General features: G+C 37.9%; 1 protein-coding gene across 4 annotated transcripts in view; it reads left to right on the top strand.

The window, feature by feature from the left end:
- Positions 1-14,727, top strand: part of LOC103712333 (probable protein arginine N-methyltransferase 6) — a 34,177-nt gene that overhangs the window by 5,409 nt on the left and 14,041 nt on the right. For all 4 annotated transcript variants that reach the window (XM_039115895.1, XM_039115896.1, XM_039115892.1 and 1 more), the window contains exons 2-7: positions 6,800-6,865; positions 6,980-7,048; positions 8,942-8,977; positions 11,676-11,741; positions 13,239-13,307; positions 13,480-13,557. In XM_039115895.1, coding sequence (XP_038971823.1) covers positions 6,800-6,865; positions 6,980-7,048; positions 8,942-8,977; positions 11,676-11,741; positions 13,239-13,307; positions 13,480-13,557 — 384 coding nt within the window. The remainder of the gene's footprint in view (positions 1-6,799; positions 6,866-6,979; positions 7,049-8,941; positions 8,978-11,675; positions 11,742-13,238; positions 13,308-13,479; positions 13,558-14,727) is intronic.

Genomic DNA, 14,727 nt, shown 5'->3' with positions numbered 1-14,727 from the left:
CCTTGACTTTAAAATAGATCCCATAAAAACTTGGAGACAATAATTGCATTGTAATCTATTATTCCCTCCTCCACCCAACTTAACTAATTTTTTAACATATTTCCATCGTGGAGTATGGTCATCTTGACTAGTAACTATGCCACTACTTCCAGTTGAACCTAAACTTTCAGAAATCATTTTCCTAATGAAATTAGTGCAGAAAGAAAATTCACCAAACCTGAAGCATGTAGAAATTGAGTAAATAACAGATGCATCGACCATTCTATATGCAGCATTCTGTAACACTCTATGTTCTGTTGACTATTATGTATGCAATATATATGCAGCAGCCAGCAACAGCAAACTAGCAACAGCAAGAACAAGCCAATAATAGCAAACCAGCAAAAACAAGCCAGCAACAGAAGATCCACAAACTATTAATCCAAGCTGGCAAACTAATTAAACAATGTAAAAAATGAATCAACAAAAACACAACAAAAAAAGCCTGGAGAATGAATGAAGAAGAGAAAAAAAACAAGAGTGGGAATAGAAAAGAAATAATGAATAAGAAAAAAGAAAGAAGGGATAAAACCACTTACATTTTGCTGGGTGCCTTGTCCTCTTGCCGATGTCCTTTAGATGTCGTTGTGTTGCAGCAGCCAATCTTCCCTCTTCTCTGCAATGCCTCGTGGCCCTTATCCCTCTTCTCAGAGTAAGGGTATCGGAGTGAAAGCGAGGCAATCAAGCTACTTTAGTGGCTCTTTTAAGTTATTGGATCCGAATGCAAATCTAAGTCCGAAGTACATGTGACCCAGACCCAATAGCCCGCTACTTAAGTTAGAAGTATCTTAGAGCTATCTCGGCCATATCCAAGAAGTACTCAGGCATATTCATCAAGTATTCGAAGCTACCAAGCTAATTAAACAATATAAAAGATGAATCAGAGAAAACACAACAAAAAAAACCGAGAGAATGAATGAAGAAGAGAAAAAAACAGAAGTGGAAAAATAAAAGAAATAATGAATAAGAGAAAAAAAAGAAGGGATAAAACTACTTACATTTTGTTGGATGCCTTGTCCTCTTGCTGATGTCCTTCAGACGTTGCGTTGCAGCAACCAATCTTCCCTCTTCTCCGCAATGCCTCTTGGCCCTCATCCCGCTTCTCAGATTAAGGAGGCGGCAATTAAGCCACTTTAGTGGCTCTTTTAAGTTATCGGATCCGAATGCAAATCCAAGTCCAAAGTCCATGTGACCTAGACCCATTAATCCGTTAGTTAAGTTAGAAGTATCTTAGAGCTATCTTGGCCATATTCGAGAAGTATTCAGGCATATTCATCAAATATCTGATCCACAAATAATTTTTAAAATATTCGGATACTTATTTTTTCATATTGGATATGTATCCGAGCTGTATCGGACCCGTATCTGTATGCTGTATGTATTGGATACCATGAGGACACCCTTTTTAAGCTATCTATGCTTCCTACCCTAAGTTGTCCTGTGTAATTCGATGTATCTACTCACAACTTGTTGAACCAAAAGATATCTCACATGTCAATACAGCTCATGGTATGTCGATAAAACATAGACCTAATTATGTGATGTAGCAACCGACCGTTGTATTAAATTATATAAGGTAAGATTTTTGTTTTGAGAGTAGAAGTTGAATAGGTTAAAGATTTACATATATGGAAGCAAGGTCCACAGTATCGGAACCGACACCTATGCCGTAAGGCCGATGGTACAATATAGTATGGTACTGTGCTGTGTGTACTGACAAAGGAGAATTGGCGAGGAAGGGGGAGAGGGAGAAGGAGAGAGGAAGAGAGAGAGAGGGAGAGGGAAAGGAAGGAAGGGAGGGAGAGGGAGGGAGAGGGTGATGGGGAGAGAGAGATACGGAGGGAGAGGTAGAGAAAGAAGGAGAAAGAGGAAAAGAGAGAGGGAGGGGGAGGGAGAGGGAGAGGATGGCGGGGAGAGAGAGAGAGAGAGGTGGAGGAAGGGGGAGAGAGGGCTTTAGAAGCCCCCTCTACTTTGTGGCATTGTAGCAGGGGCTTCGGCCCCCCTATCGTTTTCACTTTAAAAAAATTCAAAAAGAAAGAGGCTGAAGCCCCCCGTTTTGTTTCGAAACAGGGGCAATGATATAGGGGCTCGGGCCCTGTACAGTGCCATGGAGGAGCCCTCCCTCGCCTCTCTCTGCCCTCTCTCTCTCCCTCCCTCCCTCCCACTCTCTATCTTTTACTCTCTCCTTCTCCCTCTTGCCCTCCTTCGCCAGTTTCTCAAAACTAGGGGTGGAACCATGCCGGTCCGCCTGTGGTACAACTTGGTATGCCTTGAATCAGGTGGTTCAGGGCGGTACAATTTTTCTTGTATTGAAAGAAGTGCAAGAAAAGCTAAGTAGAAAATGGGAAATGAGAAAATAAGAAACCAGCAAGGTAACTAACCCCAGGAATCATGCCTAGGGACTATTAGGAATCATGCCTAGTAAGGAAGGTATCATTCCTTCAGAATCTTGGTAGTGCAATGAATTTAGGAACTAGAAACTTTATTTAGAACATAACATAACATAACATACTTTTGCAAAGGACATTTAACCTCATTTTATAGAGGAGGGTTGCAAGTAAAATATTACAAAGCCAGCTAAACAATGGTTGTTAATGGGTTGGGGTCAAGTAGTTATATAAAGGTGCCAACTTTTGACAACTAGCACTTAGTTGGCAGCCAAAGGTCATCTCAAAAAGTTGCAATCTTTGACCTGCATAATTATCAAGTAGTTGGTAGAATCTTCTTGCTAATGGGTGTTGGCTAGATCCAGTAGACTTGGGCTAATCCCAATGGACTTTGGTCCCAAAGTATTGGGCTAGCAAAGCTCCCATATTGGGGCTGCTCCAGTTTCGTGCCATATAAGTGCAGATTTTTCCTCTTATAATTTTTTTTTTTCATGTGCTGCGAAGCATCTCCATCTTTATGCTTCTAAGCATGTTGGTTCGAGAACATAACTTGGTCGGTACCAGTTTCTTGTTGGGTTTAAATAAGTGGATCTGAACCCAAAGCAATCATGCAAAACCCTTTTACTGAACTGAATACTTTAGGCTATCGGTGACTTTGTGTTTGGAATCCAATGAGACAATGACATTGATCTTTTCATGATATTTGCAGTTCTCATGAATTAACCTACTATACATTTATCATGGATTACATGTAGATTCTACTGCTTTGCACATTTTTCTTCTAATGAATTGCCCTAGATTTAAGGGTTTAGATTCTACTTTGTCCAATCGCCCAGAATCTATCAAGGCGGAATGATAGGTTAATGCATCATATTTCTATAGTATATTGGCTATACCTTTGTACATTTTCCCCCTAGTTTCTTGTTAAATATTTAGAGTTCTTTAGTTAATTTGTGATTGGAAACAATATACTAAAAGACAATATTGCTGACCCCAAATAGTTGGGAAAAAGGTCGTCGATTATGATTATGATGATTATTACTAAGACCATGGAATGCCGTACCGGCCGGTACGGGCCGGTACGTATCGGTCCGGTCCTAGACCGGTACCGGAACGATAAAAAACCGATATTTTCCGGTTTTTTATCCGAACCGGCCGGTTTGGGCCCGTACCGGTGCGAACCGGCCGGTTCCCACCGGTATGATATTTTTTTTTAGAACCACAGCGCCGCGTGCTGTGGTTTTTGAAACCACCGCGTACCGGCCGGTACGTACCGGATCGGACCGGTACCGTACCGGTCCGGCCGGCCACCGGTACGCCGACCGGTACCGGTACGCCGGACTTTGACTAAGACAATATTACTGCCGTTTAGGGTGGATTCGTGTTTGCTACAAATGAATGTGTTTGTTAATGGTGAAATGACACATTATTTTTAAGTTGGTCAAATACTCATGCCTAGCATATTCAGGGCCGGCAATGTTTAACCGTTTAACCCATGTAACTTGTTTCAACTTGTTGTAGATTGGGTTAGATTATCTGTTTAGTAAAATGGTCAGGTTCAGGTCTGAATTTTTGACGCATTTAATAAATAGGTAGGGTTTGGGTTGATAGATTTTGATCTATTATGTATCTAACCTGACCTGATTGCCCACCCTAGATCTTAGGCAGGGATTCAACCTATGAATTTCTGATAGGTTTTTTCACATGCGTGTTAATTCAGGAGAGTATGAAGTAGCTGCTGAAACTTTGAACTTTTCATTTCTAACATACTTGGACAGTTGCTTAGCACTTGGTTCCTTGAAGATGCAAGGGCTCATGAGCACAGCACTGGTATATAAAAAAAAGTAATGCCTTATTTAGAGCTAGAGCTCTGGGCCTCTGCTGCATCTTCGTAGTTAAATTTAGTCGGATCCGAAGTAGAGGTTAGTTTTGGATGAAAAAGAAGTGGCGTGGGCTAGGAAAACAATTAGAATGTGTAATGTTCATGCCTAACACGATCGTTACCTGACCTGAGTGAGGTTTGATTGAAATTTTGGCCTAGTTCCTGTGATCTTTGTTTGGACTAGTCATGCTGTGTCTGGTTGCTCAGACATGGACCTATTAGGTCTACATGTTTAGGATTTAACTCCAAGAAATCATATCAGCCCCACTATATGCTGTAGCTCTAAACTAAATCGGAGCAAGTTACAATTTTGGCCTTTTATGGTTTCCAATATCTGTGACAATAAAGTTTAGGTAATTAAAATTTTATGATCCATATGACTAGTCAACTGATAATCAACAACCATGCTACAAGTCCAATATGACTTAGTATAAATGAGTATATTATATGTATTTATGATTATTTATTTTATGATAATTAACTTTTCAATACTTATGATTTGTAGCCTTCTAAAATAACAAAACAACAATTGAAGATGAAAAAATAAACCTTAACCTTAACCAACAAGCCTTCTGCTATCTATCTAGGGTTGCCTTTTATGTATCATGGGATTGTTCATCAAAGTGCAAATAATGTTTAATGAATGAATTAAGTATCTTAATGTACCAACCATGGTCTGTCGTACCGGTCGGTATGGGCCGGTACCGGCCGGTACATACTGGTACCGGATCCTACTGGTACAGTACAGCTATATATTTCGGTACCGACGCGTACCAGCCCGTACCGACCGGTACCGACCCGAACCAACCAGTCCGTACCGGCTCCAATTTTTTTTGGCTTTTAGCCCCATCGGAACAGTACCGGTTCGGCTCGGTTTGGTTCGGTACCGTACCGGTACCGATGCCCACCGGTACGTCGGTACAGTCGGTACCGCGTACCTTGGTACCAACTATACCGGTAAAGTATCGGTACTATTCATCAAAGTGCAAATAATGTTTAATGCATAGATTAAAGTACCACAGTGCATCAAATATATTGGTAAAGTACTGGGTACCTACAAACCCCTCCTTATCATTCCGACACATGATACGACATCTCACTTTTGATGTGTTCGCACCAACAAACACATTGTTTTTGGTAAAGTAACTTACGGGTGAGTAAGAACGACATGGGTATCAATATTGAGACTTTAAATCACTTTAATGGCTAGTTCTGGACTTAATGTCAACTCTTTGAATTGGTGCCAAATTCCTAGCCATGACAAGTTTGGTAAGAGTAGCTTATGATGAAACTATGCAATTTAGCAAGCAAAAAGACCTACCTGATGATTATGATTGTGCAGTTGGAACTTACGCATTCAGGAAGCAACTCTCTTAAGATTTCCCTAGCTTTGGAAATAACAGTCTATATAGAGAGGGAAGAGGGCATGGTTTAGGTAACTGCATTAAATTTTCAAACATATAATAGGTAACAACAATTCTGGATAGATATCATGTTTAGAATTTAGATAAGATGTGGTTTTTCCACATTGATCAACATTTTGAATATCTATATTTCATGAGCTCATACGTCATTAGGCATTGACTAATGAGCTCTGGGCCCATCATAGTAACACTTCATGCTTGTGAATTATGCCTTATAAGGCTGCTTTACTGAATAGCAATCAAGTTCTGGAATTTTTTTTCATTATAATAAAATGCTAAACTTAGTATAGTCCTTGGCATTCAGGTCAAAGATGGTCATATATGGGCAGCTCAGTCAAGTCCGCTTTTGTTTTACATCTGATCTTGTCTAAGGCGAGTCAGATATGCCTAAGCAACTTGGAAAAGCAAAGGAGCCGAGTTCTGCACCTAGAACCAACCTTTAGGTGTATTATTAGGGAACAACTTGAGCCTGTTATAATTTAGGTCCTCATTAGCCTGAGCCACTTGCACTGCTGGGCCTGTTACAATTTTTCTAAGGAGCCTATTTCTTAAAGCAAACATGATCGACATGCCATATTATCCAAATTTTGTAGGCTTAGGTTATCAGATTTGAAAAATGCTTAAACACAGGAAGACTACAAAATTGGACAATAGGAGGGCTGTTTGCTTTCTTCCTTTACCTTTTTCCCTTGCTTGACAACTTGAACATTTTTGACAAGTATTTGTTTGTCTTTAAATATAATTGATATCTTTTAGAGTACTTTATGGACTGTATGGTTTCTATTATATGATGAAAGTGATTAGTTGAGCAATTCAAGTAGTAGTTTTTTTATGGTGGTTTAAAGAAGCATGCCCAACATACAGCAGAGAGCTGTATTATCATATACTATAGTATTGTAGGCAATGTATAGCTCTTCTTTTTTGTTTCACTTCATTACAATTTGTCATTCTAACCATACATTGATCATTTCCCTGGAGCTTGTGGAGAAAAAAATTAATATTGAATAGCATATATTCATTTGGTGTAGAAATAGGCTGATTTTGTTTTTTTTTTGATCATATTATAGGATGATGTGCGAACTGGAACTTACAAAGCTGCTATCATGCGATATCAAAATTTAATTGAGGGCAAGGTATTTACCTTTTCTCCTTTAGTATGTAGAAGTTGAATTTGGCTCTTTCTTTTTTTTCCTAAACACAATATTTATCGTATATTGTTTCTCACTCTCATTAGTAGTTATTCGTAGGTTGTGTTGGATGTTGGTTGTGGCACAGGAATTCTTGCTATATTTTGTGCTCTTGCTGGTGCTAAGCGGGTAATTGCATCTGACACAATATTCATACCTTCCAAATTTACTTTGAATATGAACCATGTTTTGTATAATTTATATTTCCTATTCTTGTGCAAAGTTCGAAATAGTAAGAGTTAGTGTGCCATATTTTTGTAAGTCTGCAAACTAGCATTCGTACTGCTATCAGGTGGCAAGTTGCATGATATACTTTCCAAATCTTTATACCTTACTTGATCTGTTATGTAGTTAATAATGATTGCTGCTGCCTATGTTTAACTCTGTCTATTGGCTAGTGATTAGTGATTCTACTTTATGGTTCCACTGTGCTTGTTGTTTTTGGGTGGGTGGTAATTAGACATAAAACAGGTTTGCTGGACATGTAGTTGTAAATTTGAGGTGCACCATGATAAACTCAATATGATATAGAAAAGTCATGTTTGGAACACACGGCTACTTATATTTTATAATACATATGATCATCTTAGAGTTATATGGAAAGTTTTAACACCTATAAACTAAAACTAATGTTTTTTGCCATGTGCAAAGGTAAAATCAGTTATTAGTAATGAATCATAGATAACAAATGAAGTAAACTAATGTTGCACTTAGTGTTTAGTGACCTATATGGCTTGATCGGGTCGACCCCCCGACCCGTGACCCACAGGGTCTAGTAGATCAGGTCATACTAAAGCCCATGTTTTCACCAAACCAGGTCAACCCACCATTGAACTGCTGACCCAAGCTTTGCACTGTCGAACCCTCCATTGTCAGATGGTTCATAAATTCTACTCGGGTCAACCATAAAGGGAAATGAAAAATAATCTTCCCAGCCCCACTCTGCATCAATCTTGTAATCCCTATGAGATCGGGTAGTTATGGTTGGTGTGAAGAGGCCAGAGATTCCGTGTGGCCAAACATAGGTTTGCCTGATCTAATGGGGATGGAGACGAAGCCATGGGATCTCATATAGAAAGGGGTTTAGAGCAGTTGGTCCTGTAGGAAGGGAGGTGGACCACTGGATCTCACTTAGAGGGAGTCGAGGGCACTGGATTTCTTGGGTATCAGAGTTGGGCTATCGGATTCCATGAGGAGGAGGTAGCTGAGAATGTTAGATCTTATTGAACAGAGATGGTGGTGCTAGATTTCATGAGGACAGAGGTGCTGCTGCCTGACTGAGTACTCTTCCTTCTCTTCTTCTTTTTCCTCCTCTTCTTGCACTTGGGATTGGGATGTGTATGAGGGAGGGGAGGGGGAGGTGGAGGTGGAGGTAAGTGAGACTAAGAATGACATGGAATAGGGCATCATGAGGAGAGAAAAGGGGAGGGATTGCTCCCTCAATGAGTAGATCTGGAGGACCGGTTGACTCATGGTCGAACTCCGGTGACCTGGCCAACATAGTGTTTCAGTGCTGACTGCGGGGTTCCAAATACTTGTACTGCTGTATCTAGAATATAGCCAATGTTGCAATTCAAGTGAAGGATATATTCTGGATAAAATGTATCTGCTTGAGCCCGAGAAAGAGGTTGAAGAATAGTAATGAACTATAGAATTGAGACTTCGTCAATACCTCTTCAAGTTTCAAGGAAGTTAGTCTCCTCGATCCATCATCAACTCAGATAGTAAAGTTATACAATTTTGTTGAAGAAAACTATAGTAAGGAGACCAGCACTTGCACACAGTGTTGGTGTGACTCATGGGAATGCATCATATGCCATGGAAGCCTGCTATCAGTAAACTGGTATTTGATGGTGTTCTGCAATTAGGGATTCATAGTTTCTGTGCTTTAATAATAATATTCATTCCATTTCTGTCTTTTTGTATCAATATATTCACTCTACCTTTTTTGATGTTTCACTGTAACTATTTGCTCATATTTAGATAAAATACGTTGTAAGATTTACTTCTATATTCTATCAGGTCTATGCAGTAGATGCAAGTGAGATTGCGCTGCAGGTACATTCTTGCAACCCTGCATTTTTCATGAGTTTCAAAAGTGCTTGCTGCATTGGTTTCAAGAAACTTCTATTTGATTATTATATTCCTTTCTTCTTTGTTGCTTTACAGCTATTCCTCATTTTAATTTTATGATGACATGTTTCAACTAGTCAACTGGGAAAAAAAAACCAGGATGACATTCTCAACCATGACTTCTTGTTCTTTTTCTAGATATGGAGTATTTCTGCTTTGCATGTCTTCAACTCAAATTAGTAGGGTCCATATAATATCTAAAAATGTTGTTACCCGGACTGCAGTATCATGTATTGTGCCCATGTTGGTTAGGTCTTGGCACAGTAAGTGCACCGTACTATGCCATCAATTTGCCATGCACTAGTAACAAATAATATATTATATTGGCATGTTCTAAAAATGCTGTTACTAGGACTGCAGTATCATGTAATGTGCCCATATTGTTTAGGTCTTGGCGCAGTAAGTGTGCGGTGCAATGCTGCCAATATGCCATGCACTAGCAGCAAATAATATATCCAATTGGCATGTTCCAGTATGCTACTATAGTCCTTCTATTTTGTCTATGCTACTTTGACTGCTTTCTGACAGAAGGCGTAAAAGTTTTGAATGGTAAGCGAGTTTTTCTTCTGGGACATCCTTGGTCATAGTATGGGCCTGTGTTGCTCATAATTAATGAGCTCTAAACATGTTGACATCGACAAGGCTTAAATTCTCATCACGAGTTACATATCATGCGAAAGAAAGTAACCATGAAATGCACCTCTGTCATTATGTTCCTTGCTATAATGCAGCAGTGCGATGCTCAATTATATTAGCAAATGTTATGTGATGCAGGCTGACACTCTTACTGCATCTTAATACCGTTTATCATCATGCCAATTCATTATTTTGCACGGTATGATACGAGATAACAGTATATGAAGCAATACTTTCATCCTTCATTGTTATACATCCATCTATATTGAAGATCTCCTTGTTGATTCTTAGTTAAATTTTTATAAAATGCACCTTGGTGTACATACATGATAATGTAAATGATCTATGGCTTGCTTACACCTTGTTCTTTATCAGTCTTTTTCCTGTATTGCTTATTAGTTGGTCATTTCCGTTGGACAAAATTATCTCATATTATACATCATAGTAATCTTGGGTTTTGTATTTGCTATTTCTGCATGTTACATGATATTGGCATCTTATGTCTTATACCACTAACTATGCAAAATATACTAATCTCAACATCAGCTGCCCTATCATGTGAGAATAACGTGAGTAACCAATGCTTATTAGTTGCTATAGAACACATAGCACAGTTCTTTGGGTAGCTAAAAAAGCTAGTCTCATATTTCCAATACTTGTGGTTGGATGGAGAGATGGTGATTGGAGTTGCTGTGTTCAAGATTTAATTTGATTATGGAAATGTGCATGATAAAAAACAATGTTAATGCCTAGGTCCTTTAATGCCAAGAAGGTTCTTTGGTTTATTTTGAGAAAAGTCGTTGTTTTATGACACTTAAATTGTACAAGAGAGAGCTATTGCCTTTGCATTAAGTCATCCCAAATGGATTTCACAAATAGAGATATTGTGCTAAATTGTTTCGAGAGTTGTGAATCCGAATGATAGATCTTAATCTAGGTGTCTCAAAACGCATATAGACCAAAATTCAACTATTTTAGATATTCATTGTACTATATGTTTTCCAATTTCGGGAAACTTGGTGCATTAGGTTAGGGGGATCAAAGTTACATGATTTTTGCTTTGTATGTGTAGATGTTGCAAATCATTTTCAGCATTGTGGATGATCATTTGGAATCATGGCATGCCGAACCGCTCAGTTCGAGGCGTACTAAGGGGAATCAGGGCAGATCTGGATGGTTTGCCCCTTTAATTCGGGACCATGGTTCGCTGTACTGCCCCGAACTGTCCGATTCGGGGTGTACCAAGCCATACCCAATTTAGGACGTGCTCCCTCATCTCCATCCCCATCCCCCTCTCAACACCACCCTTGCCTCTAAAAATAAAAGAAAACCGGTGCTTGAGCTACTGTCCCCAATTGGAGTCTGCTTGGCTATTGTTCTCCCTCTGTCCCACCTTCCAGCTCTCTCGGTCTAAATGGTTGAAGCCGAATCTCCTCCTGATTCTTATAGCTAAGGCATTCTTCAGGAGAGAGAGAGGGAGGGATAACTTAGAGAATTGGTTTGAATCTTCCTAAGAGGTTCCTTTAAAAGCAGAGCATTAGAGAGACCTCAGAAGTGCTATTAACAAAAAATGCCTAATAGACTTGACAGAAGACTTATAATAAAGAAAGTGAGAAGATCCTGTGAGATGGGCTTTCCTTAATCTTTTCACACTCTCATTAAGAATGCAGTCGAATGTTTGAACCCTTGGATTTGGTGGTAACTACAATAAAACCGGTATTTTCAACCGGCACCTCTGAGGTATATCCTGTTAGAACTTCTTTAAAAGAGCAGATCCTTGCCATCCATTTCAAAAATGAACGGTAGAGGGTTAAAAAAGCAAGACTTTTTGTGTGTCTGTAGCTCGAGCAATTCTTCATTGGTCTTCATTATACTTGTGACTGTGGGTTTTCGAAGCTTATATGAAATTGCTATTTTCACTATTATAAATGTTGCTGTATGAGTAAAAATGCATTAAGAAATGTTGTTTTTGTAAATATCTTAACAGGCTAATGAAATTGTGAAAGACAATAATTTATCTGACAAGGTCATTGTTATGCTTGGACGAGTTGAGGTATGCTTCTACTGTTACACAACATGATCACTAAGTACTTTCCTCTATTTTGGTGTTAATAATTTATATACATTATTGCAGCTTCTCTTAAATTATTTCCATGGCCTTGTTTTATTTTCTGATTTTAATGAAAAAAACTGTTCAAAAAGTTGCTTAATTTCAAGATTGCACCCTAGTGAAAATCGAACTAACCCTGCATCCTTATAACTTTTCTGGGACTTTGCTTTTCCTAGTATTTTTCTGTTAAGTATAGCTATGGGGTTTTCGGCCAATCTGTCTATTCAACAAATAAATGGAAGTTTTATTTATCAATATCTATGGTCTTTGACCATAGATAATGATTTTTCTGTTAATACTAATTATGTCAATACTAATTACTATTGTTGGAATCATGATTCTTATTTATACAGATTACAGACACTTATATGTCTCACGACGAAGGACATTTGAGATTTTTTGCTTATATGAGTTTTTTCAACACTCCCAACAGTTCTAATTTGATATAAATTCGTATTTTTTGGGAACTGGTGGAATGTGTTCATATTTGTTAATAGGGTTTTGTTTCACGCAAACGATTGCCACAAGTGCTTATCATAAAGTTTTTGTAACTAATAATGTAGGTGATTTTGGTTTATTATTAGGAATCTTAGGTCTTTATTGGATAACAGGTAGTTTGGAATTTCGGGATTTGTTCGAAATAGCTAATAACTTGATCCATAATAATGGGTCTGCTCGTTATTTGCTCTGTGCGCCTCTTTATTGTTTGCCGGTGTTGCTAAATCTGCACAATTTCCCCTCCAAATATGTTTGCCTAATGTCATGGAAGGACCTACCCCTATCTCGGCCCTTGTACAAGCTGCTACATATGACTAATACAATGATTATTTTATTTTTCTGTTTATGAGTGTTGTTTTGTGCATGATAGAAGCAGGTTAAGTATTCCTGATTTCTTGATTGATCTTTATTGATCCTAATAATCTTACCATAAACTGGTCTTCTTGCTGCATTTTCATATGATTTCTAATTAGCTGTTTCTATTTCCAGACATGTATATTAGTGTTGCTATTTTCGGAAAGGAGAAAAAAATTAATCAAGTTAACTAAATGATTGATCCTAACAAAGACCCCATCCAACCTAAAACCAATCCAGACCTGAATATATGGTTCGTGTCTGTCTTATTCTTGTCCTGATCTGAACGGCCTTTTGAGTCTGAAAAGTTTTCGATCTGCTTTGACCCCACTCGACTTAGTCAGCCAATTGGGCGGGGCCTATGTCCATGCTTCCTGAATTATGTAAGGGTTCTCTGGGTCTCTGATAAACATTCATTTGCCTCCTACTTGTTATTCCTTCTGAGGCTTCCTGGAGAAAACTTATGTGACTGTGGTTAATGGATTTTTGCTTTGTCAGTTTGCATCTGCCTTTTGTGTTTTTTACAATTGTTTATTTTGCTTTATATGGCAGCTTGCATGTCCTTATTCTCGATCTTCATTAATGCAGGATGTCAACATTGAAGAGAATGTTGATGTCATAATATCTGAATGGATGGGCTACATGCTCCTTTATGAGGTGCGCATATTGATTTATTTTTCCAGAAATTTCATCTTAGGAGTAGCTTGACGAATATGTTAAATTGCATGTGGCATTTATGTGGTAATTTTGTTCTTATAATTTTGCATAAGCTTAATATTTTGTCTGACTTATTTTATTTTGCTAATTCCATATTTGTTATTGTTTGTAGACTATGTTGCCTAGTATAATTTTTGCCAGGGATAAATGGCTCAAACCAGGCGGGCTTATTCTTCCCTCTCATGCCACGGTAAAATTTTCTTGCTAGATACCTTCTTGAATTGAATCTGCAGAGGCTATTCTGAATTTACATGTAAATTTGTTAGCGAGCATGAAGAATGAAATTTGAAATTGATGTTACTCTTCTTTAAATAAAAAAATGCCCTGATGTTATCAAATAAATAGCTGGCCTCCAGGTTCTTAAGATAGAATTTAATATCGATCTTGTTTTACCACATTAAAATTGAGTTTCATTTGCCAAATTTGAAAGCATTCATTTTTGGACCAATAAAAGATTTTCTTTGTAATGACTAAAGTTGGAAGCATGCAAATTCTACGTTACTTTGAAATTCATTGATGATGTTTATGCCAAAAATCAGCTATTTTATGTGCCTTGAAAATTTTATGCCTTTCAATTTGTCAATGTGATGCATGATCTTATTATCAAATTTGATGGTGCCCTTTATGAGTTGAACCACTTCTTTTGGACTAACTTAATTAATGCTTGAAGCTGGAGAAATGCAGGCCCACCTAACAGGTGATGCTTCCATGATCCAGCCATTCAATTGATCTGTATTGTCTTGTATCCTTTAAAGGATTAGTTTTACGAATTATTTGAACATATAAACTGATGCTGGAGATTAAGTCTAGGTTATTTAAAAAGTCCATCTTTTGAATGCTTTCTATTAGGCTCTGTTTTGCTTAAATATGTAATACCTAAATATTTTTGTGAAATTAGATCTTTATTTAAAAATTAGTTTGCTTTGCATTAAAAGATCTCAATTTCATTGCATTGGTTCTTTTTCACCTCCTTTCAATGTGCTGGTGATGGTTTTGTGTCGATACTTCAGGTGCTTTTTAATAGTTGACATTTCTAACATGCCAAACTCTTCTGAAAGTTAAATGCTGGTTTCTTTCATATGATTATTGTGACTTGATATGATTCATTAGTATTTACATCTGTGTCCAAGAATATTGCATTTTTAAGGATATAAAGGTACTAACTCCTTGTACCAGTGGTTGGCTACTTGACTCCTAGTACTCTAATAGCACCAGTATCTAAGGTCAAGATAGTGCTCTGGTTGTATAAATATTTTTCTGGTATTAGAAAGTCAACATGGTTTTTCTACTGGAGCTTTTATGTTGATATTAATTTGTAAGTTTATGATTTATTTACTTTATTTCTTATGTAGAACTTTAC

Source organism: Phoenix dactylifera, unplaced genomic scaffold (genome assembly GCF_009389715.1).
Source record: "Phoenix dactylifera cultivar Barhee BC4 unplaced genomic scaffold, palm_55x_up_171113_PBpolish2nd_filt_p 000026F, whole genome shotgun sequence".
Lineage (NCBI taxonomy): Eukaryota > Viridiplantae > Streptophyta > Magnoliopsida > Arecales > Arecaceae > Phoenix > Phoenix dactylifera.
The sequence above is the reverse complement of the archived record's forward strand: the minus strand, read 5'-3'. Positions and strand labels throughout refer to the sequence as shown.